Source organism: Fonsecaea pedrosoi, assembly GCF_000835455.1.
Source record: "Fonsecaea pedrosoi CBS 271.37 unplaced genomic scaffold supercont1.1, whole genome shotgun sequence".
Classification (NCBI taxonomy): domain Eukaryota; kingdom Fungi; phylum Ascomycota; class Eurotiomycetes; order Chaetothyriales; family Herpotrichiellaceae; genus Fonsecaea; species Fonsecaea pedrosoi.
In genome coordinates, this window is record NW_013550615.1 from 3,091,559 (window position 1) to 3,113,525 (window position 21,967).

The 21,967-nt window shown below is 52.8% G+C and overlaps 8 protein-coding genes across 8 annotated transcripts; 3 read left to right on the forward strand and 5 right to left on the reverse strand.

The window, feature by feature from the left end:
* Positions 1 to 1,868: 1,868 nt before the first annotated feature.
* On the reverse strand, positions 1,869 to 2,693 carry Z517_01119 (uncharacterized protein; the record flags this gene model as incomplete). The annotated part of the gene is made up of 1 exon (XM_013434081.1): positions 1,869 to 2,693. The coding sequence occupies one exon, from the start codon at positions 2,691 to 2,693 to the stop codon at positions 1,869 to 1,871; it is 825 nt and encodes a 274-aa protein (XP_013289535.1).
* A 47-nt stretch (positions 2,694 to 2,740) lies between these two features.
* Positions 2,741 to 4,112, reverse strand: Z517_01120 (uncharacterized protein; the record flags this gene model as incomplete). The annotated part of the gene is made up of 2 exons (XM_013434082.1): positions 2,741 to 3,124; positions 3,708 to 4,112. 2 exons carry the CDS (start codon positions 4,110 to 4,112, stop codon positions 2,741 to 2,743), a joined length of 789 nt encoding a protein of 262 aa, XP_013289536.1.
* Positions 4,113 to 8,329: 4,217 nt separating this feature from the next.
* On the reverse strand, positions 8,330 to 9,292 carry Z517_01121 (uncharacterized protein; the record flags this gene model as incomplete). Its single annotated transcript, XM_013434083.1, has 2 exons — positions 8,330 to 9,205; positions 9,269 to 9,292. 2 exons carry the CDS (start codon positions 9,290 to 9,292, stop codon positions 8,330 to 8,332), a joined length of 900 nt encoding a protein of 299 aa, XP_013289537.1.
* A 629-nt stretch (positions 9,293 to 9,921) lies between these two features.
* Positions 9,922 to 10,500, forward strand: Z517_01122 (uncharacterized protein; the record flags this gene model as incomplete). Its single annotated transcript, XM_013434084.1, has 1 exon — positions 9,922 to 10,500. One exon carries the CDS (start codon positions 9,922 to 9,924, stop codon positions 10,498 to 10,500), a length of 579 nt encoding a protein of 192 aa, XP_013289538.1.
* Positions 10,501 to 12,201: 1,701 nt separating this feature from the next.
* Z517_01123 (uncharacterized protein) lies at positions 12,202 to 14,979 on the forward strand (the record flags this gene model as incomplete). The annotated part of the gene is made up of 1 exon (XM_013434085.1): positions 12,202 to 14,979. The coding sequence occupies one exon, from the start codon at positions 12,202 to 12,204 to the stop codon at positions 14,977 to 14,979; it is 2,778 nt and encodes a 925-aa protein (XP_013289539.1).
* Positions 14,980 to 15,634: 655 nt separating this feature from the next.
* Positions 15,635 to 16,809, forward strand: Z517_01124 (uncharacterized protein; the record flags this gene model as incomplete). Its single annotated transcript, XM_013434086.1, has 2 exons — positions 15,635 to 15,688; positions 15,757 to 16,809. 2 exons carry the CDS (start codon positions 15,635 to 15,637, stop codon positions 16,807 to 16,809), a joined length of 1,107 nt encoding a protein of 368 aa, XP_013289540.1.
* Positions 16,810 to 18,022: 1,213 nt separating this feature from the next.
* Z517_01125 (uncharacterized protein) lies at positions 18,023 to 20,751 on the reverse strand (the record flags this gene model as incomplete). The annotated part of the gene is made up of 2 exons (XM_013434087.1): positions 18,023 to 19,048; positions 19,204 to 20,751. The coding sequence occupies 2 exons, from the start codon at positions 20,749 to 20,751 to the stop codon at positions 18,023 to 18,025; spliced, it is 2,574 nt and encodes an 857-aa protein (XP_013289541.1).
* Positions 20,752 to 21,172: 421 nt separating this feature from the next.
* Positions 21,173 to 21,874, reverse strand: Z517_01126 (uncharacterized protein; the record flags this gene model as incomplete). Its single annotated transcript, XM_013434088.1, has 3 exons — positions 21,173 to 21,585; positions 21,686 to 21,803; positions 21,869 to 21,874. The coding sequence occupies 3 exons, from the start codon at positions 21,872 to 21,874 to the stop codon at positions 21,173 to 21,175; spliced, it is 537 nt and encodes a 178-aa protein (XP_013289542.1).
* Positions 21,875 to 21,967: the final 93 nt, after the last annotated feature.

The following is a 21,967-nucleotide window of genomic DNA, read 5'->3' on the forward strand; positions in this document are numbered from 1 at the left end:
ATGGACCTCAAGAACCCGTAGGTACACCATCGAATACATCGGCCCGACTCAGCTAGTCTAGCTTCAGTCCCAGCTGGATGAAACTCGACAAACTCTCTCCTCCCTAGTTCTCACGGTTCTTCAGCTCGCGAACGGTCTAGCTCAGTCCACTCCAGCCTCTCCGCCCCATCTTCAGAGTCCAGACGCCTTGATCGACGTGTACAACCAAAGGCTAAAAAAGAGTGGGAGAAGGGAAGGGGAGAGCCGGAGAGAAAGAAGAGGGGCCAGGGAGGCGCACTGGGCAGTTCATGCACGTACTTTGTACCCTATGCAATTGCAGGTGGAGGTACATGTACCTAGTAGGCATGGTATGGGGGTAGCACACGAATACAAATGGACCTACATGTAGGCAGTGACTCGATAATAGTGTTAGGTGTGTATGTGTGTGACAAGGACGGGAAGTATCTTCCTCCTCGAAGGTTTATTTTGCTTGTCGTTGAATGCGCTCTCGGCCCCTTGTGCCTTCGCACGGGAGTTATGTTAGTGCATGCCTATGACCTGTGTACTCGTACTCGTACTCGTGCGAGGTATGTACATCCAAGTATACTATCAATGTATACTCAACCTAGGTACCTCGTATAGACGGCCTGTCTCTTTGCAAGTACATGTATGTACTTGGGTAGCTTTGTAGGCTTCATTCTCCTCCTTCTCCTCCTCCTCCTCCTCCCAACCCCCATCTGTCTGCCTCTCCCTGTCGTCGTCGATACTTTCCCTTCAAACCACTCCTCAGGGCCAGGTGGACATTATTGTGGATGCCCCAGGCACAAGTCTAGACCACAACCCATGTATGTACATAGATACATACAGACATACACATGCATCTTTTCTTGGGGACGTAGTAGTCCGACACTCAACCCTCGACCCCATCATCGTCTTCTTATTTTCTCTGTCCCCTCTCTCTCGCTCTGTCGCTCATCCAATGTTTCGCCGCCTCACACGCTCCACAACAACCCTTAATTCCCCGTGCTAATTAATCCGTTCGTTACAGAAATTATGAACGGTCCGACAAAAGGGTCTCCGCAAGGGGATCAAAAAGGAAAAAAAACCTTCTACTTTCCTCCTCCACAAAGCTACTCAGCTACTCGTACGAAGTCTTTCGGGGGAGGGAGAAAACCTCGCGCCCCTCGCTACCGAGCCTAGAACTCGCTACCACGGCCCGCGACGGTGATCCCTGCATGCTCGCTTATGCTGGAGCCCGCTGCTCGTCCAACCCTCTACGGGGTATTAAGACATTGGTCGGCTTTAGCTTCATGTGTAGGGTGCTCGTATCGAAAACCGTAATCTGCATGTGATGAGCTATTGATATCATCACCACGCAAAACGAGTTTCGAGCGTCTCGTGAGTTCGGAGCAGCTGTACAAAAGAATCCGCACTCACGCGATCAAGAATGCTGGAGGCAATCATGACTGGTGGATAGAGTACAACACCGCTAGATGTTGGTGATATTTCATTCTGCGCCGCCAAGTGTCATTCGACACTCGTTCCCTCGCTTTGTGTTTGGGACGGTGTCCACCATCCCCTTGCAGAAATTTCTATTCATTCGCCAGGCATGCCACCACAAATTGACTCCCGTCCAGAGCTCTTGTTCCCCCCAGCAGGTAGTGCAACCCTGATGCATCACAGCCAGCGGTACGTACAATGATCAAGGCATGTGGACCAACGAATAGTAGAGATCCGAGTATGCAGCTTACTCCGGCTTCCAACAGAACAAAAGGGTATGTGTAACATTCTCTGTATCTTGACCACCGCCATAGCATAAAGTCACAAAGGAAAATTTCGTAAAGAAAAGACGTAAAGGTGATCCTGGTGAGGAAGAAGAAACAACCCGATTATCCCTCAAATGCCCTCAACGCCATGCCAGAAAGAGTCGCAAACACTTGATTCGTGGCTCGTCCATTCGCCTGAGCTTCCAGGTATCTCTTTGCAAGTTCTCGTTCTGAAGTTAGGTCGCCATTGCCCCCAGATGCCAGCAGCATGACACTGTAGATGACATCTCTGTTCTCCATCCCGTCCAGATATGGTCGGCATTGTCTCACTGCGGCGGCTGACAGACCTGACCCATCCGCTCTCTGAGTTGCAGCCGCCGCTTCGACCAGGTTCCAAAATTCTTCAGATCTCCTACCCAGTTGCTTTTCCAGGGCACTGGTTTTCGGTTCGGGTTCGGCCTCTTCTTGATGGACAAAATCAGCCATTGTCGCTGTTTGGCTGCTGAATTGTTCACCCGTCAGGATGGCCCCCAGTGCTCGACACCGGCGGGCGAGTCGGTCTGCCTCTTCGCCACTGTCATGCGCCGGTCGAATGCATAGCTCTAGTAGGGCCCAGGTCACTCTGGCCTCTTGACTGGCGAGTGTCGCATTTTCGGTTGGCGTATCGGCGTGGTTACTAACCAAAGTCAAATACGCCAACATGTTGCCCAATTGAGTCCGATCCATGCAGAGTAGAGGGAACCCTTCCCGTGCAAACCATTTCGACTGGCCAGCCTCCAAGAGCTTGTCGAGGCCAGGAGCAAAGGCAATGTCGTACACTTTCCGAATTGACTCGAGGTTGGGGACGGAATCGGGTGGAATAGGTGGTACACTAGGAATTTTTGTGCCAGCAATTGTACAAATGGACTCAATGGTCCTTGGGGTCGGACGAGAACCGACGTCGGTCATTATTGCACTGTCTTCAGGTTAGTCCCGATGGAGGAGGAATCACCGGCTCAACTCCACTCACTTCGTCCCGGTGGTGGATATGGAGCTAGACCAGGCTGATGCGCTCCGTCCATATGATATGGCTGATTAATGTGAGGCAAGACCTGTTCTGGTGGTCGTGGGAACGGGTATTCTGAGTGATCTCGAGGTGAGTTGGAGACAATGGAGGAATGGTGATTGGACCCCGGGGGGCTAATGGAAGTGTTGGTAAACCTCGGGACCTGATTGTTGACCGAGGAGGATGGTGGAGGATTGTTGCTGATGTTGTTGCTTGGGGCCGACGGCGCAGGGTGCAGAGAATGAGGACCTTGCGGCTGGAAGACCGGGTCGTAGCCTTGACAACTGCGCTTGCTCTTCATGCAATTTCTGCAGTCTGGTCGACCTTCATCGCACTGTCAATAGCATCAAGCTGTTAGCGCCGTGCGAGGGGTTGAGAGAAAGGGGAAATCAACGGTCGCGGCTGCAGAGGACTAGCAGAGCGCAGGCGGACGCGAGGGAAAGTGCTGCCGTGGCCCAAAGGGGACAGGAGAACGGGAAAGCAATCTCGAGACGAAGACAGGCGCTGGGCGATGGAGTCGCTAAGACAGAAAAAATATGTGTGTAGCGCCGTTGAGTTAGGGATGGAGAAGGGAAGGTTTGTGACACGGGCGGAGATGGGCATGGTCGATCACCAAGCCCCCCAGGCCTAAAAAGGGCCGGGCATTCTTTGGGGGGCAGGAGCTCCCTGGATTTGGCCTTAGGCGCTAGCCCAGGTGGAGCCCCCGTGTAAACTTGCCCTCGCCCGGCCATGCCCACCCCCCAAAGGGCCCTTGCCTCTGGCACGGCCTTGCCATGCGCTCGCTGTCAAAAACCCGCCCAACCCATGTGTGTTGACAACGTGGATAACAAGGCTTGATGGCCGGAATGAAGACTGTAAAGAGACGAGGGTAGGGCTGAAGAGGACAGATGATTGCGGAAATAGATCAGAAAACTCACCTTGATGCGCCTCTTTCGGCATGTCAGACATCCTGTCTTGGTCCGTCTCTTCACCTCCTTGGCTTTGTGTCGAGGAGTCGCAACGATCAGATTCGGATCCGTCGTCGAGGGAAGAGGCATTCGTCCCGGCATTTGCTGGTATGGCGAAGGTATTCCCGGGTAGATTGGCCGTGATTGCATGTACTCGTGAGGCACAGGTGGCGGCGGCACTGGGGCTGGGGCTGGTCGAACAGAGTAGGGATACGGCAGCGGTGGCAGGACACGTTGCGGCGCTGGCGGCGGGGGTGGTAGAGGTTGCACAACTTCTGGTTCCGGCCTGTGTGCAACTTGAGTGTGGAAATCGATGCTGCTGATCGGAGGCAGGCTGATCGGAGCCGTCGAAGCTTGCAGAGCCGCCGTGGTCATATTTGAATAGTTCATCAGGTCCGTGGCTCGTCGCCCTTGCAGTATTTCCCCCAAGCAGAGCAGGTCAATGCAGCAAAAGTCGCGACGCGAAGCGACGTCGATGAAAAGAGTTGACAAAGTGCAAGATGCTTCGATGTCGTATGCTTTTTTTTTCCAGAGCGGGAAACTTGGATTTGCTTCTCAAATGACCGGTTGGATGATCACCAGCGAAGTTTCCAGTTGATTGGTGATGGAACCCAATCCGTTGATGCTCTTTGCCACGGTCCCGTGAGATTTTTGCCTCTTTTCCCAACCGGCCTTTTCTGTCTTTCTTGCAGACGGGGGAGGAGTTCAGAAGTATGTCTCTGCACCGGACAAGCAAAGTAACGCAAGTCAGCAAGCGGGGTGCAAAACCATCAACGAGAAAGCAGCAGAGCAAAAAAACGACAATAAGACAGACAATCCAGGAATGAAGGAGGAATCGAGCGCAAAGCAAAAGGTGGTCAAGAGAGTAAAGATACTAGGAAAACGTATGGAGTTTGCGGTATGGTGTGCCTGCACCATAGTAACATAACATATGACTTGGGATGGAGGAGCGAAGTGGCATGGCACTGGACGGAAGGAGGAACGGCGGTTGACAGGCATGCGAGTTCCACTAACAGGGCTTGACGGGGCAGGGGGGGGAGGGAAGAAGGTCTCGCTGCTGGAGTGCTTGGTCACCCCATTCAGGCCCCGTGAAACGCCCACCAGTCGCCAGTGGCTCAACGCCTTGACCATTTGAGTGTTCGCTCTTTTGCTCCAGGTGTCGCGGACGTCCTAAGTGCCGAAGCGCAGGTGAGCATGAATCAGATTTCGATGGCGAAATTGGAACGAACCTCGCTTGGGATCGCTTCGACACGATCAGCCGCCTTAGACGACAAGCATTCTCTGGGGGGCGAGGCCAGGTGCAATAACTCGAAAGGTGACCGTGCTCCAAATGCCATACTTGGGGGCCTGTACAAGCACTAGTGGGAGACGTAGGATGTGGACAATGGGATGGAAACAACGGACAGGAAACCACGACTCCATCAAAATGCCCCCGAACGGCCCGGAACCAGGTTAAGGTGTCAATCAACGGTCACCAGGAGTTGGTGAGTGGTGAATGGTGATCCAAACGACTCGAGCAGCAACTGGTGGCAGTGGCACTGGCAGTGGCCGCCCGCTGGCTGGGTCGACTCGTCTGTGGCAGGAGGCACCACTAGAACCCACCAACTGCTGAGCAAAGAGTTTGCAAAACTCCCTGGTACCCAGTCAAGAGGCTTCTCGCTTAGGGCATCTCCCGACGCCAGACGACGTTAGGCCCGAGTCTAAGCACCTTTAGACCGTGCTTCATCCTGGACCGAAGGGAGGGGGGCACCCATCTGGGGGGGCGCCCTTTGCTCCCGGCTTTGCCCACTGCTAGCGCTTCCCGCTCCAGGTCGGTTGCATTAATGTGCATCGGGGCTGCCAGCTATACACGGTAATAATTATTGATCAAGCTGAGAAAGACAAAAGACCAAACATTCCAACGGGGGTTAGTTCCGCCCCTCCCACCCCCCTTTGCGAGGAATAGCGCCCCGAAGCTGTCGAGGCTGGAGAAATACTCGTACACACCTGTACACCGTATCTTGGTCGTGGTGGATACGGTGTAGGATGAAGATTGCTTAAAGTCATTGAACAGGGATGATGGTCCAAATGGAGGCAGCAGCAAAACTGGCAAAACTGGCCCTCGGATTGTCCAGAAACTCGGAATCAAGGCAGCAGGAGCTGAGCCAAACAAAAAGGATAGATAACGCACCGTGGAGAGCAGACTTCTTTAACGTCCCACTCACTATTCAGCTTCGAGTTCTTTGGTTCAATAGACCAATGTTATTGTTGACGCTCCCGGACTCTCTCCTTCTCTTCTGTGCAATGCAATGTCCCAAAAGAGAACAACCTCAAATGCCCGTGGATGTCACGACGCTGCTGCTTGACCGTTGCCAAGCGACTCTAGAACCCTGCTAGCGGCATTTCGAGAAATGGAGTCGTATCAGTCGAGGCACCAACAATTTTGGAAAAGTCATGCCCGCTCACGCCCACTCACGCCCACTCACGCCCACTTCTGTAACCGAGCCCAGTAGTCGACTCGCTGCACTTGCGCTTACATGCAACTCCCTCCTGGACTCTGCCTACTCGAGTATAGCACCGCCGACCAGGGTACTCCGTATCCTTCCTTTGAGGCTGTCTCTCAATGTGACCATGTCAGCATCCAAACCCACCCAAAGCAATCCATGTCCAGGGCCCGTGCGGGCTCCAGAGCAAAAAAAGAGACTGGTGCTTTTCCTACCTCGTCAACCCCTTCGTGCTCCGCTTCCTGATTCTCTCCCTCTTGTTCCTGTCCTGGTTCGCTCGAAGCGGTACGCCACCGGTCACCATGCAGCTACCAACACCCGGTGGACTATTGGAGAGGTTGGGGGGCTTGGGGGGAATGATGAGGGGGACAAAAAAGATAGCAAGAAACTCTCAAAGACAGCCCACGGATTGGCGTGTGATATCCCTGGAACCTTGCTGTTTGATCACCATGACCCCCGTCACGCTATCGACTGAAACAAGTGTTCGAAAATCTCCAGACAAACTAGTTGGAAAAAGTAGCCCAGGGAAACTCGTCCTCGACAAAGTCCACGACACGACGGCCTAAACAGATTCGAGGACAACTCCACCCCGAGTGTCTCTCGTCCACAGGCTTCCAGCGCACAGGGCACTTTTAGCCTTTTTTGACTTTCAAGGTGCCTCTTAGCGAGACAAGTTTGACCTCGCTCCGAGATGTGCCTTGCCTCTTGTTTTGGCAGGCCTCCCCCCTCCCAAGCTCTGGACTTTCCTCGTTGATCATCGCATCCCAGGAACGCTCCTCCAGCCATCATGATCGCCCAGCCACAATGCATGGTTGGCCCGCATTAGATCCGGTACCGCCCAGGTACCATTTGTCAACCGTCGTCTCGAGGGTGGCTTTTGGTGTCACATGAGCCCGTCTTGTCAACACGAAAAGGTGCATGAAATCATACCCTGAGACGGCACTGAAAAAGAAGCCTCGACCCCTGTGAGCCTCGACTGGCTCGTCATAGGTGGTGTCTCTCCTGATAATTGCCTATCTATCCGAGGCCGTTCTGCACGAAGACCAAAATTGACAGATACTGATCCAAGCTGGCAGAGGGCTTCCACCAAAAGGACCTAACCGTCGAGAGTCGAGATCGTGTGAATGACGGACCGAAGTGCGCTGGGGTCGGAAATCGTGCAACGGTGCAGCACAATATTCTCCGAACGAGCCAGATCCCCTTGCGGGACCAAAAGGCGAGCAGCACAAGCAGCATGCAGGTTGTGCAGAGGCGATCGAGAGGCCCCTTGCCTTAGGCCCCTGGGGATGACGACCATAGGTAATGCACCACTCGTGCCCTCGTTCACGGCAGGGTGCATCAAGCACTCCTCGGCATAATCAGGAATAAACGAGGATGACAAGAGGGATAATTCGAGCTGTCCCCGACGTGCAATTGGCCGCTGGTGACATGTCGGTCATGCATGACACCTTTCTCCTAGAAATGGAGGCGGTCAGTGATGATGACGTTTGATTCATCAGAGTCTACGTAAATCTCGCCTAGAGAGCAGGGCTCGGACAACGTCTGGGGGCACGGGGGCCAAAACGGTCATTCAAATGAAGAGCTTATGCTTGCCACTCGGCATGCCCGAGGGACAACTTTGGATGCAGGCGATTTGTGTATTTGGTGTTTTTGCTGATGCTGTACTAGCCATTGCATGAATTACCGTGGTTTTCCTGCTTGGCCCTCGCTCCCGATGAGAAAATGTCGAATCATGCGCGCCTGAATGCCTTGCCCTGTCCAACTGTGGGACATAACTTACTGTTCCTTCGCTTGGCGGGACTGGAGGCGCAACACCTTGGAGACGAGGATGATCCTGTCACTGCTGTCATATCACCAGTGTCGTCGCATCTGTGCCACTGTAATCCCACGTGGTTACGCCACTTGGGAATTTCGTGCAACAGCTTGGTCAATTAATTCCAAGGGGCCAATGGTTGTGCAAACTTCTGCATCAGAGTTTGGGCCAAAACCGAACGTAATCAGTCGACAATCAAAGGTTGGCTTGATCATGATCTCGCTTATCTGGACTCCGGTTCGCGTCTGCCGGTCTAGATTCCCCCATACCATGGGGAGCCATCCTTTTATGGCGTTTCATGATACTTTGGCCTTACGTTTCTTGAACATAGGTATTGGGACCTCCTCTGGGATTCGGTCCATAGACATGGGTGGTTGTGATGAATTTGGCTCTTCCTTCAGTCCCGGATCATCTTGCTTTAGTCGGTTGGGGGGCGAAGATTCCACCTGGCTTGAGGTACAATTTCCACCCGGACGGCCATCATGGTCGAGAACAAGGTTCTTTCCTTGTCGCAAAGAGTCCTTGTCTTCCTTTTTAATTTGCGTGACCGGGCTTGCGGTCCTTTCTTTCTTGACGGAGATCGAACCCGACAAGAGATCTTCGAGATCGGCTTCGTCGTGGCCAGGATATTTCTTGGTGGCAGCACCCCATCCGCGTCGCACGACAGCTTCGCCAGCTTCTTTCTTCTCCTCCTCATCTTCATCTTGACCTTCGTATTTGCGCTTTTTGACACCCTTGCTTAGAGGCGCTTCTGATGGTGTCTCGTCAACTATTTGTTGTGACACCACCTGCCAGTCCCCAACCATGGCCATCTCAGAACGGAACTCTTCAGGGACTTTGATCCCCATCTCGGCCAACTGCGCCCATTGTTTCTTCCGATCTGCGGTAGACTGAGGTCCCGTAGGAGGTTTCGGTGCAGATTGAGCGTTCTGCTTTGAAGATGGTTGTGAGGGGCTTGATGATCTGTTTATATCGCCACCAGCAACTCCCTTGAGTCTCTCAACTTCTGACTTGGCCCTCTCCTTTTCCCGCTCGCCTCGCTCATGGCTATTTTGAATGTCGCGGAGAAAGCGCTTCAGGTTATTTTGATGTTTGACGGTGCCCTCATGTTGTTTGCGCTCAAATGAGGTATCTTTGACAAAGGTGCTGCAGTGCTTGCACCAATATTTCGGCTGTAGATCAGTCAGCAATGCGCCATATAGATCTTGCAGTGAGCTGGGAGGCGTTAGACTTACTGTCGATTTCCAGAATTCAGACATGATGAATGGGTGTTTAGGAGAGGATGAACGATGTCATAGGGGTCAGATTTGGGGAATCGCGGGCGAATGGCACAAACTGTGAGCGCTTATCTCGGCCACGATGGACCGAAAATGGCTCGAGAACGATGAAGAAATGATGAGAATTCCGAATGGAAATTGATGATGCGAAAATGGGTTCTGTCTGACAGCCAACCTTCTTCGCCTTCACACGAGGTTCGACTAAACCAACTCCAGATTCTTTTTGTCAGACGTCATGCTTTCTCATCACAATGGTTAAGAAGATAATGCACGTGACCAGATTTCTCCGACCCTCCCCGGGCGCTAGAAGAAGAGAACACCCGAGGATTGAACTCCGGTAATCGGTTGGCTATTTTTCACTTTTTTCCTTTTTCCTCCTTTGTGAATTCCCGACGAGCAATATTCACGTCGACAGTTGTTCCTCCCACACTCCTTTTTATAACTCTAGCTTTGCAGGAGCTCAGAGTAAATCTCAGCATTTGGTCAACTTCCTCTCACCAAAAGACTGCGATAAATAGACCCCATCCGTTCCCTTGAATTATATCCCCCAGATATATCGCCCTGCGGCCAGTCTCGATCACTCCGCCGACGGCTCGCCCAAGTTTAGCAACATGAAGATCTTCTCGTCTTCCTATACCTTTGACTATTCTTGGGAGGAGGTGAGCACAAACAACTGGCGCAAATACTGCCCTTGGAACGATAAAGCCTCCCATGTTTTAGCGGTCGACACGATCTCTCGCCACATCGATCCTCAGACAGGCATCCTTCGCACCGAACGTCTTATCACATGCCAACAAAACGCGCCGAAATGGATTCTGAGTATCATTGGAGGCGAAACCACGAGCTATGTCTACGAGGTCTCTTACGTGGACCCAGCCTCGAAAAAGGTCACAATGTGCAGCACAAACATGACCTGGTCTAATCTTCTGGAGTGTCGGGAGACCGTGGTCTACCAGCCTTCGTCCAATGACACAAAACACAAGACAGAATTCCACCAACAAGCCAAGATTGTGGCATTATGCGGTGGATGGCAAAAAATTCGTTCCAAAATCGAAGAAGCGAGTGTTGAGCGATTTCGAGAAAACGCCGCTCGCGGTCGGGAGGGCTTCGAAATGGTCTTGGAAATGTCACGCAAAGTCTTTGGTGAAGAAAGAGAAAGATTACGAGCGGGCCTGCCAGTTACTGTGTGATACGATAATGTGGCAGATCTTTTCTCTCAGTTACCCTCTCTGCTCGGATCGCCACCGATGGCAGGACTTTCACGCCATCACGATTCACGACTTGAATGACCGGCATAGACTGGTCTAGCGCGTTCAACTTTGCTCTTGGTTCTCAATGGGATACACTGGCGTTTGTGGAAAAGTCAAAGAATACATCGTCCTTGAGCGCGGCGTTCGGAAAAGAATATCGCTTTTTGTTTTGAGGATCTGCGGCAGAAACGTGCCGATAGGATCCGAAGAAGCGTCTTAGAATTTTGGGAGATACCACGATACATCGACGTCTTTCATTGGGTGGTTCTAGAGATAGACCTTTTTGCTTCAGGGTGTCGAGGACATGGAGATGACGGAAGCGGCGGTACAAGCTGCGCTGTTTCCTGGAGTCAAGTCACTAGAGGCTATCAAGGAAGTGGCTCGACATCACCCCTGTGCGTCGCATGATGTCTTGTATATATCAGTCGGCTTTGGTCCATATTCTAGATATAGAGGTCAATTCCACACAATCGAGTCCCCTAAAGCCCTGAACAACTGCGCCCACCGCCACACCGAGGTCACACAGATGAGATAGCATCGCTGTGGCCCGTAGAACGTCTCTAGTAGGATGAATGTCTCTCGTGGGGGTATGAAGTGTCCGCACTTCCCATCAACAGCGAAATGAAGGTAGCACTAGATACAGAAGTCGACAGGACTTGATGCGCTAGACAGCCGCCAACTCAAATGGGGTTTCGCGGACAATGTCTCCTAGCCTGGCAAACGCAAGTTGCAACTCTACCAACAGCCAGGGACGCTTTTCAAGTACGAGATAATAATCGCCAGGGGACTTTCTCGCGGACCTCTGCACACTGCCGCTAGTGGGACAAGCTCAATCTGATGCTGATCAATCATGGTTGAATCTTGACTCGTGTTTCATGCTGCCCACTGGTTGATGGACGGATGATCTCCATGCGTCCTGGTTCGTCTCGAAGCTCCCGAGCTAGCTATGAGCGAAGCAAAATCGCCTGGTCTGACGCCGAACCCTTTTTGCTCACGACTAGGAACATCCTCTGTGAGGGCAACGGCCAGCCTCGTTTAATATGGGAATAGTGGTCTGTCCTTAGAGCTGGCGATTTCTGACCCTGCAGATTGCATTTGAGTACCGAGTACAACGGATGCTCTGGAATTGATGGGTGCCTTGCTTCGTCTAGTGAAAACCCACCTGTTTGACGGTCAGACAGCAGGTTAATTTTCCGAGCTGGGTCTCCCGTCCTCTACGAGGTACAAACTGCGAATCCACTCCCAAATCCCCTAAACGCGTCCCCCCGCCCGCCCCCCAGCCCATGGCTCAACGCTCTCTCGCAGTGCAGCTCAATCACTTGCCACGTCTGCAGCTTCTTGCTCCAATCCCCATCACTCTGCTCGGTACCTCGTTTGGTCAATGAGACTGCGATGCAGCGCTAGATATGGCCTCAACACGTCTTGAAATATGATATCGAGTTCTCCAACGTGGCTTTTGTGCCAAAATCCCATCCCAAATCTCGCCTGTTCCACGTACCCGTCTTGATTGGCTGTAGTAAGAAGACTTTCCCCCTGTCCACCTCCTGGGCTGTTCCTCGACTTGTGCATGCGCAACTGCACCCTCATCTCAAAACAGTATCTGCGTTGGCCTTTCTACCTCGTCCACCTGCAATGTAAGGCATGGACTATGACAACGGTACTACGTCTGTCGAGCTTCCTTACGACCACAGCTTGGCCCTTCGACCCGACATCGATTCCTCCCCCTTCGACTCCGCGCAAACACCACCGTTGTCCTACCGGCCTGAAACCCCCCCGGAATCAGTACAAGTCATATCCTCGCTCATTGATTCTCTGAGCAAAATATCCGCCTCGTCGTATTCGAGGCAAGAACTTAGCGCGAACGCCGACATACACATCTCAGGAGATCTGCACCGACGTTCCAGTTCCTCAGAACCACCAAATGCGGACGACTTGGACAGGGAACAGCACGACCCTCCTCCCACTGATGATAGTAGTGAGGCAGAGGCCGCCGCGCCGCCGGTGGTTAAGTACGCTAGAAGGCCACCGCTATTGTCCAAAAGGTCGAGCAGATCATTCGTCCACTCCCTGAATATGACCTCTCAGAGCGGTCTAGCCACGAGAGAATCTATACAGAGTCTTAAGTCGCGTGCCGAGTCTGATAGCGTTGGGGTACCCAGCATTGAGAGACGAAACCGTTCCAGCGCCAGCTCAACCTTCTCATTTGTCAGTGGTTTGAGCGTCCCTCATCGGAAGCCAACGTTCGAGTCAATGCGCGAGATGGCTGCCTCAAAGCCTATTCCTCCGCGGCGAGTTTCGTCAGATAGACGCCGGAAGACCGAATCCCTTTATAGCATGGACCACGAAAGGGAGAACAAGTGGCCGACCCGCGCATCATCCATTGATGGGCGTTCAAGTGTGGGAGCACAACTTGAACCTGCGCCTGCTGAGAGTCCTACAATCACTGCTCTGAGATTGAGCAGGGGTGATTTAGGAAGTCATATGATCCCTTCTCGTCGGTCATCCCTAAGGCGCAGCGTCACCGGCGTTTCGGATGTCTCCCCCGACCAACAGAACAGACACTCTTTCTCTACTCGAGATCTGAAAGAGCTCAACATCGATTCCGAACTCATTGAAGGCGACAACTCGACTGTTAGACGTATTCGTGAACTGCAAGAAGCTCGGGAAAAGCGCCAAAAGGAATGGCGAAATGAGGCACGGAAATCGGAGCGAGCCGCGAAGAGACATACCATTGCGACGCCTAAATTGTCGACACAACGATCAAGTCCTTACCAGACTTCGAGACTCTCTGTTACTGAGGTGGTGGTAGAGTCACCCGAAGTGGAAAGTCCACTCGACCTATCCGCAACCGTCACCGCATCTGATCTGGCCGACATGCCTGCCTTTGCTCCACAACTTCCTAAGGAGGAACCACCCCTGCCGCCGCCTGCTGTGGGCGGCGTTATGTCTAGTCCTTCAAGTGCAGCGCCGTCCCGGCGCAATAGTGTCTACCGTGGCTCCATGGCTCAGGGCAAGCGGAGTTCCATTACCCACACGAACAAGCAAGAACCTGCTCTTATGGAAATGAAGTCAATAACTGAAGAAGTTGATACTTTTCTTGGCGCGCCTCGGTTTACACAAAAGATTCGACATCCACGCACCGGTCGGACGATCACCTTTTCAGAAGTGGGAGATCCGAACGGATTTGTGGTCTTGTGTTGTGTCGGTATGGGATTGACCCGCTATCTCACCGCATTCTATGACGAGCTTGCTAGAACTTTGCGCCTGAGATTGATCACACCCGATCGGCCTGGCGTGGGCGCAAGCTCACCGTTGCCAGAAGCTCAGTGTACTCCTCTGAATTGGGTTGACGATGTGGCCGTCATATGCAGTTCTCTGGAGATCACGAGGTTCTCGCTTCTGGCGCATTCTGCAGGCGCAATTTACGCTCTTGCGACAGCCTTGAAGATGCCACAATATGTGCGAGGGCGTATCCATCTCCTAGCCCCATGGATTCCACCTTCACAGATGCCCAAAGGGGCAGCAATCGGACCCGACTCGCAGCCGATTGCCAATCTGCCCTTTAGCCACAAAATTCTGAGCGTTCTGCCAGCACAAATTCTCAAAGTTGCAAACTCAAGGTTTTTGACTGCCACAAGTGCTTCGGTGGATACGAAGCCACTAAAGTCCAAGAAGACCAAGCAGCAACTCGAGAATCTGGACGCAGCGCTCGCTTATCCATTTCAAGATTTGAACGACGACAGTTCATTTGGAGCCACCCTTCCTGACTTTGAGCCCGAGCGACCCCGAACAGGCACAGCCAACCGGGCACGGGCTCTGTCATGCTATCAAGCCAATAATGAAACGTTGGGGATACCGGGACCCCCTCTGTCCAGCCCAAAGCTCGATTCTGGCCGGCAGACGTTTTCGTCCACAAAAACCTCTGCCGCGGCTATTCGACCGATGTCTCCACGCTTGAGCCCCGAAGCACGGCAAGCACTTTATAACCAGACACTTACACATCGCATCTGGACGCTGGCCACGCAGAATGCGAATCCCGCCATTGATCTGCTGGTCTGTCTGGAGCGACGGAGACCTATAGGGTTTCGATATCCCGAGGTGACAAGGTCAGTTGTAATCCATCATGGGGCCAAGGATACGCGGGTTCCGCTGGACAATGTACGTTGGCTGCACGGCGTGATGAAGCGATGTGAATTACGAATCCTGGACGGTGAGGGACATGGCCTCATGGCGAGCGCATCGGCCATGGCCACGGTCCTCGGTGAGATCGCCAGAGAATGGGAAGAGTGGGAAAAGATCGCGCAGGGCAAGGAGAAGAGGAAACGAAGCGACGCGGCATCTACCTTCTCGAGGGGGAGGTCGTTTCACAGTAGATTTGTGGATGCTTCGTACCGAGAAGCTGCGTCGCGTGACTCCTGACCGAGCCTGAGGCTGGGACTGGATGCGAGATGGGTTTTACAGAGGCTGTACTTGGCCTGACGAACTACACGTGCAAGCACTGATATGAAGCCGGGGTTCACCTGTGCGACCATTCAAAGGAATCAACCTTACACAGCCACGGCTAGGTGTTTACTTGATGGGAATGGGATTGGAAACAGGCAATGATAGCGCTTGGATATACGCAGCCGGTAGCAGAGCAGCTACTAACTAATCTAATATAGACTCACCCGGAGACGGGGAGTGAACGAAGCAAAAATTATACAAAGGGAAAGGCAAAAAGTATACGAGGTCTAGAGGTGCAGCGTCTTTTTGAGATGGTTGTCTTCACCCCTGTCCTAGTGTCCTTCTCTTCTCCACACCATGTGCGCCTGTTCCCGGCACTATTCAGATACACCGAGGAAAAGTGTCCCACCTTTCTTCCAGCTACTGTACATGTATCTTAACTAAATCTCTTGATCTCTCCCCCCACCTACTCAAGCTCAAGGACATAATTCGAATAGAGTCTTGTGTATGAGATATAGAACCACCGATTCGGCAACGTCATTAGACAGTAACGGCACATGTTCAACATCCGCTCTTCCCACCGTCCTTCTCTTTTCACTCCGCTTCTCACCGAACTGTTATAGCGCCTGCGATGAGCAAGGCTCCCCCCGATGCCTGGGAGGACGAGTGGTCCTCCACCGCCGATGTACGTGGTGATCTTTTCTTTTTTTTATTGAGCGTCATTCCCTCGATTGCTAAAACATTGGTCGCCAGAAACTGCCAACTCCCCCCACGGAAACGGAGGCCAAAAGAGTCTCGTCGAAGGTGACAAAGGCCCAGCGAAGGGCTCAACAGGCCGAGTTCAACCGGCAGCTGTGGGCCGAAGCGTACGCGCTGCATGGAACCAACCTCTTCCCACCTCTTGTGTCTCTTGTTCTGACTCTCGGGTGTTGTGGCCTGGATCACAGTGAAGGGCCTAGAGAAACCAACTACTTTTTGGAGTCGCGCAATATCGTCCCCCTACGATCCGAGTTCAAACCACCTCCGATCCTCCTGTCGAGAAAAGGGCCCATAATTCAATCGCAATCTCCTCGACCGCCCACTGCCGGTCTCCAAGACCTAAGCCTGAATAGCTCCAAGAACGACTCTGCTGGTCGCGAGTCCTCCGAGGACGAAGAGGAGGTCAGGGCCCGCGAACTCACCCTCGCCGAACGACAGGCCCGTGCCGCCAGGGACCGCGAGGAGAAGCAGCGCAAATACGAGGAACGCAGACAAGAACTGTTCGGGACCTCGAGTGCCAGTACGACACTATCCTCTCACCAACAAGGAGCCTATAACAAGTCGGGGACCTCCAGTCCAGGGAGCTCGACCCCGCCCGGCTCAAGATCTGCGACACCAAATCGCAGTCGGGGCGGCAGAGGAGGGCGCCGCGGGCCGGGAGGAGTGGGAGGCGTGGCGGGTAACCACAACATGAACTCTCGAAACCAATCAAGAGGCGGTTCCCAACATCGAGAATTGTACGATCCTTCATACGCTTCGAGGCCCGACTCGACATATCCTCAGCAGCGACGAGAGTGGGAAAACGGGGCGGGATCGCTCCACAACTCTACCGGGTTGCCTCCTCTGCAGCACGTCCAGGAACCGATCCGGGCACCGAGAGGGCCCGATGGCAGTGGCCGGGGCGGATTTGGTTTTGCTGCCAGGGTGCCAGCAAACATAGCTGGGCAAGCCGAGACGGCCACGACAGTGCCAGGTTACCAATCTCTCGCAAGAAGGGACCTCACCGCTCCCAGTTCTGACTATGATGCGGCGCGGACGACCTCTTGAGCGACCATCCCTCTCGGCTCCCGGGGCGGGGCGAGTCAGAACAGGAAAGGAATACGGACTCCCCGAGTCCCGACCAGTCACGTCCGAAGGGACTTTTAGCAGCGGAAGTTATTCTGCCTTGAAAAGCAAGAACATAGACCACATCACATCCCATCACACGGGTCTTATTGCACGCCTCACACACTTCGACAAACATTGTACCACACATGTGTACACACATTCTTCCCGGAGCCTTAGAAAGGGAGGGAGGGAGGGATATAACGATAGAAATGCCATTATGAACCGCTTCAAACAGACCACATTCTCCCCCCCCCCCCCCCTTCCTTTTTTTTTTTTTTCTCTCTCTCTTCCCGAGTCTTTGACCTGTGCCCTGATTCGTGCATGTTCCGCTATAATTACCCTCGCTTCCATCTACCGAGTACAGACAGTACTTGTCTCCTTGGCTACTTGTATACTGACCTGTAGCTCTGGCATATCGTATACCCATAAACTTCGGTACCTACCCTACATACGTACCTTATAGCATATGGATCGAGTACCTACCTACCATGTTAATCACGGTCACGGGTACTACTTTTAGGTAGGTAGGCAGTTCTCTAGGTACGTAGGTAGGTATTGAGCACAGGGAGGTGTCCAAGGACCTACATATACCGAGTAAATGGAGGAAAGAATGAAGAAATATGCGTTCCAGTGTCACACACTGCACAGTGGTTTTTGACCTGCCCCGCGAAGAAGATATTTAGTATATCTACATATCACTCCCCTTAGATGTCTGTATGATAGATACAATACTGGCCAGCAAGCAACATCCCCGTCTTGCTCTAAGCTACGTGCGGTCAGAGATACAAAGGAGAGGTACTCAATGCTGTACTCGGTACTCACTTTTCTCGTTACTCAGTAGTATGCTCGGTGGTGTGGGAGATTATGGACTTTGGGAAAAACCCGAGTGGAAAGTTTCTGTCTTCAGCTTTCGACCGGGTGAGGTCGCTTTCTCAAACCGATTGCGCGAGCACTGGAGTGACCATCAAATCATAGCCCATGTAATGGATATTAACGTCAGTACCTCCAGCCTTTATACGGAGAGAAGTGTTCGATACCATAGTGTCACCAAAGACCATGTAGCTTGGGTACACCACTCGTTGACCTGTCAATGTCCGTCTGTTGTCACAAACCCCTCCGCCGCAAGTCTCCCTAAGCGCTGTATATCAAGCATTCATGATAGTGTCTGACCAACGCCGTCAGGATTATGGACGGCCTCTTCTTCCGATAAACGTCCCCAGACATCACCACCTAAGCCAAACCCCTCTTGCGCAACGACTTTCCTCGCATACTGGATTTCCACAATCGGCTTATGCACATCCTTCGCGCACCATCCGTCTTCGCCCACACCTCTGTATACACCGTGGTATGAATTTTCGTCACTCACGGTCCGCCTGACTCGGTCGTCCGCCTCGATAGCATCGACCCATTGCCTCCAGCGCGTGCCAACCTCCGGTCGCGGAAAGTTGCGGTAGTAGCTCAAAACGCGGGACAGTCGAATAATCCATGGGGCAAAAACCACATCGACAAATCCGATTTCGTTGCCCAGGAAGAACGGCCCCGTGGCATGGCTGGCGTTGACCAGCGAAGTGATGTTCTTCTGTAGCGTGGCTACGAGCATGCTATGTTGTGCCGCCGACGCTGCGTTGGTGACTTGGGCGTGTGCGTCTCCGTCAACCTGCATTCCGTCTAAACCCATTGGTTGTTCGCCACTTGGCGATGGTGGCGGGGTAAGTAGCAAGCTGTAAAAACTCGGAAGGATCTTGCGGTTGATATGGTCCGTCCACAGGCGACAGTGTGCTCGCAGTTGCGGGTTACCAAGGGGCAGTAGGGAATGTCCCATAGCCAAGTCCTCGAGGTACTCCAAAACGACACCGCTTTCCCAGACACCCCAGTTTCCATGCCTGATGCACGGGATATTGCCTTCCGGGTTTACCTCCAACATCTCTGGTGGTCTGTAACTGTCGACAGGTGTCGGCATTATCTCGACCATTTGATATGGAACGCCTTTAATCTCCAGGGCGATCCAGATGCGTTGAGCGAAGGGGCAGAACGAGTTGGCGAAGAAGGTTATCTTTGTGGGAACAGGCGCGGCGTGGGATCGGGCTGTGAAGAAAGCCATTCCTGAAGCTCGAAATGAAGGAGATGTGGACTCGTTGTTTGTTATCGATGGATTAGAGGGACCTGATGTGGGAAGTTTCTAGCAAAGTTATGATTAGTTGGGTGAAGGCATGGCAGGAGTGAAAAATGATCCGTATGAATCCCGTAGAGTATTGTGGTTCATAAACGGCACTGCACGGTACCAGGAGCACTGGAAAGGCTGGAATGTTACAGGGTGGTGGAAGACACACTTACACTCAATCGTTTCTTCTCCTTTTCCTCCTTCAACATCCATCTTTGAACGCTATTCTTCTTGATCCGGTCACTTTCTTCGAGGGTGTGCTTGTGGTCCAGGTCGGCATTCAAATTGGGATCCAGCACCGACTGGTCGATTTCGTCTTCGACATCGCCATTGACATTACTGTCACGTCTGTTAGAGTCTTTGACGGCTCCGCCACCTGGGTTGCCTCGGACACGTTGGATCGTGAACCATCGTTTTCCGTCAGCTCCCGGGTGCCCTTGAGGTAGAGGACGGGGAAGTTCAAGCAATCCGAAATTTGGGTCGATGGGGTTGGTAGTGCTGTGAGGAGCACTGCCAACGCCGCCGAGATGACCAACACCACTGAGACCTTGACTGCCATCTTCGAGGACGATCGTCAATTCGCTGTTGTCGACGCCTCCGAAGGTGCTGATTTCATTCGCCATCGTGCCGTTAGCATTGACGCCAGTGTCGATGCCATTCATGTCACTCCCAGTTGTCATACCCATCTTCCTCGCCTCCTCAGCGCTAAAGTACTCTGTGATTTTGATTTTGACATCGCAAAGATCTCGCTCCCGAGCCTGGCGCTTGCGCTTCTTCTTGTTGGGATCATCACTCTTCGGGGTACCGCTTGGACGACCCTTCAGTCGGCAGTCCCAGTAGTGACTGACAAATGCCTTGCGTTTGTATTTTTGAGTGGAGCGGTGCGAGTAGACGTTATCGACATGGGGAAAGTAAGTGAGGAACTCTTCTTCGGATAACACCAAGGTCTCGGTGATGTTGAAGAGTTTGTTGCGCCATTCCTCAAGGTTTGGTGGATCGGGCACCAAGGGGAAAGAGTCGCTGAAGGGATTTGCCGCAACAGCAGGGTCTGTTTCTGCATTGTCATTGTTGCCGTTGTTGATATTGAGGGCACCACTGAGGTCGTTGGTCGAGGGTGTAGTTTGGTAATGAGACACCCAGGGATCAGCCTGAACGACGCCATGCGGCGTAGTGTAGACTTGTGACTGCTTCGACAAGGATCGAGTAGGCGTGGGAGTGCCGTTCGGAAATGCAGACGAAGAGTTCCTGAAGACAAAGTCATTCTGCTTCTGGGATTGCGCAGGGTCGGGCTGCCCTTCCAAGTCATCAGACTGTTGGCTCATCTGTGTGGCTTGGGCCTGGGGAGTCACGCTCGAAGCGTTACTACCGGCGCGAGATGGGGTGGTCGAGGTTGTGTTCTGGGCAGCTCGAGTCTGGACCGACATGCCGGAGCGCGTCTGCTGAGGACTGCGCATGGCCGCATTCGCGCTAGGACTGTTTGTGTTTCTCAAAGTGTTACTTTGCTTCCTAGTCTGGACGTTTGGAGAACTGTTCGCCGCTGGTGGCAGTGGTGGCAGGATTATGGGATAGGATTGGTTGTGAGGGTTGCCGTTGAGGGAATCAGCAGGGGCATACCCAGCTGCGGCGGCGGCATCTTGCGAGGCACCGTCATGCTCGTTGCTGAAAGCAGGGAATTGTTGTTGGACAGCCGCAGCAAAGGTTTGGAGTGTGTCGGGCTCCATTGCTGAAGAGGGATTGATAGACGTGAGGAGGGTGCGCAGATAGATGATAAAGCGGCGTGGTAAGAAGGGCTGAGGGCTGAGGGCTGAGGAAAATTGGGAGTCAGCTGCCGAGTCAGGTCATTTCACCTTCGCCATCACAGTGCCGTGTCATTTTAAAGTCACTTAGTCAGCTTGTTACTCCCCCATCTCGTGTCACCGCAATCTTAGGCGGGACCCGGTGGGATATACATATTGAGTCTTCCACTACTTCATAAGGCAATAATGTTGGTACGGTTAGGATCATACTACTCAACGGATGACCCTACCACTGATATTTATTGGGTCTTTGTTACAGGCATAGTGATTTTGACCTTCGGTGCTTACTCCTCCAAGGACGAAGGAGCGAACTATGCAACAATACCCCTTCGCGGCATGTCAACTCTCACCCCATCTTCCTGTCCTTTCTTTTGTCATAAGCTTGTGAGTTCTTGAAAGGAAACCCCGACGTTCTCTTATCTGCGCCTGTCCTCTTGGACCGCCTGGCCTCCGTGCTCCCAAATATCACACTCCATATTCCCACGCTAGCCATGATTCCGTACCCCAGAGCCCCGAGCACATACGCGGTTTGTTCGTAGTTGACATACCGCATGTAGCAGTACGTCGTGCTCAGGCTGTGGAAGATGGTGGTGATTTGTAGAATTGGCCGGGCGTAGGGGGCCTTGGGATCGTTGTCCTCCAGACTAACCGGTTCACTTATGCTCGATGATAGTGGAATTGTTCCCGTGAAGAACATGGTTATTAGCGCAATTAACACCAGCGCAAGGCCGAGAGATCGACTGAGATATATTTCGACATCTGTGTTGTTCGTGTCCGAGGGTCGTCAGAATGGCTCGTTTCCCTGAGGGATTGCAGATGCCAGCCGTGGGTGTCAACGGCTCAGAAAGCACCATCTCACCTGAGGTCTGATGTCCATCTTCCGCCAGCATCATGATTATTAGCTTGGGCATGACAAGCAACGGTACAGCTTGCATTCCAAGCCATACCGCCGTGCCGTACGTGTAAGCATAAAACACCTGGTCAATTATGCCTAGGTCAGCCAGCAATATGTGGTGGGTGAACCACAACTAATACCACTTACATCCATCTCCGAGAAAGGAGGTACAGTTAGAGTCGAGAATCGGGCCGATATTGAGTCGCCTCGTGCTTGCTCACTGCCAAAAATGAAAACGGACCTGGA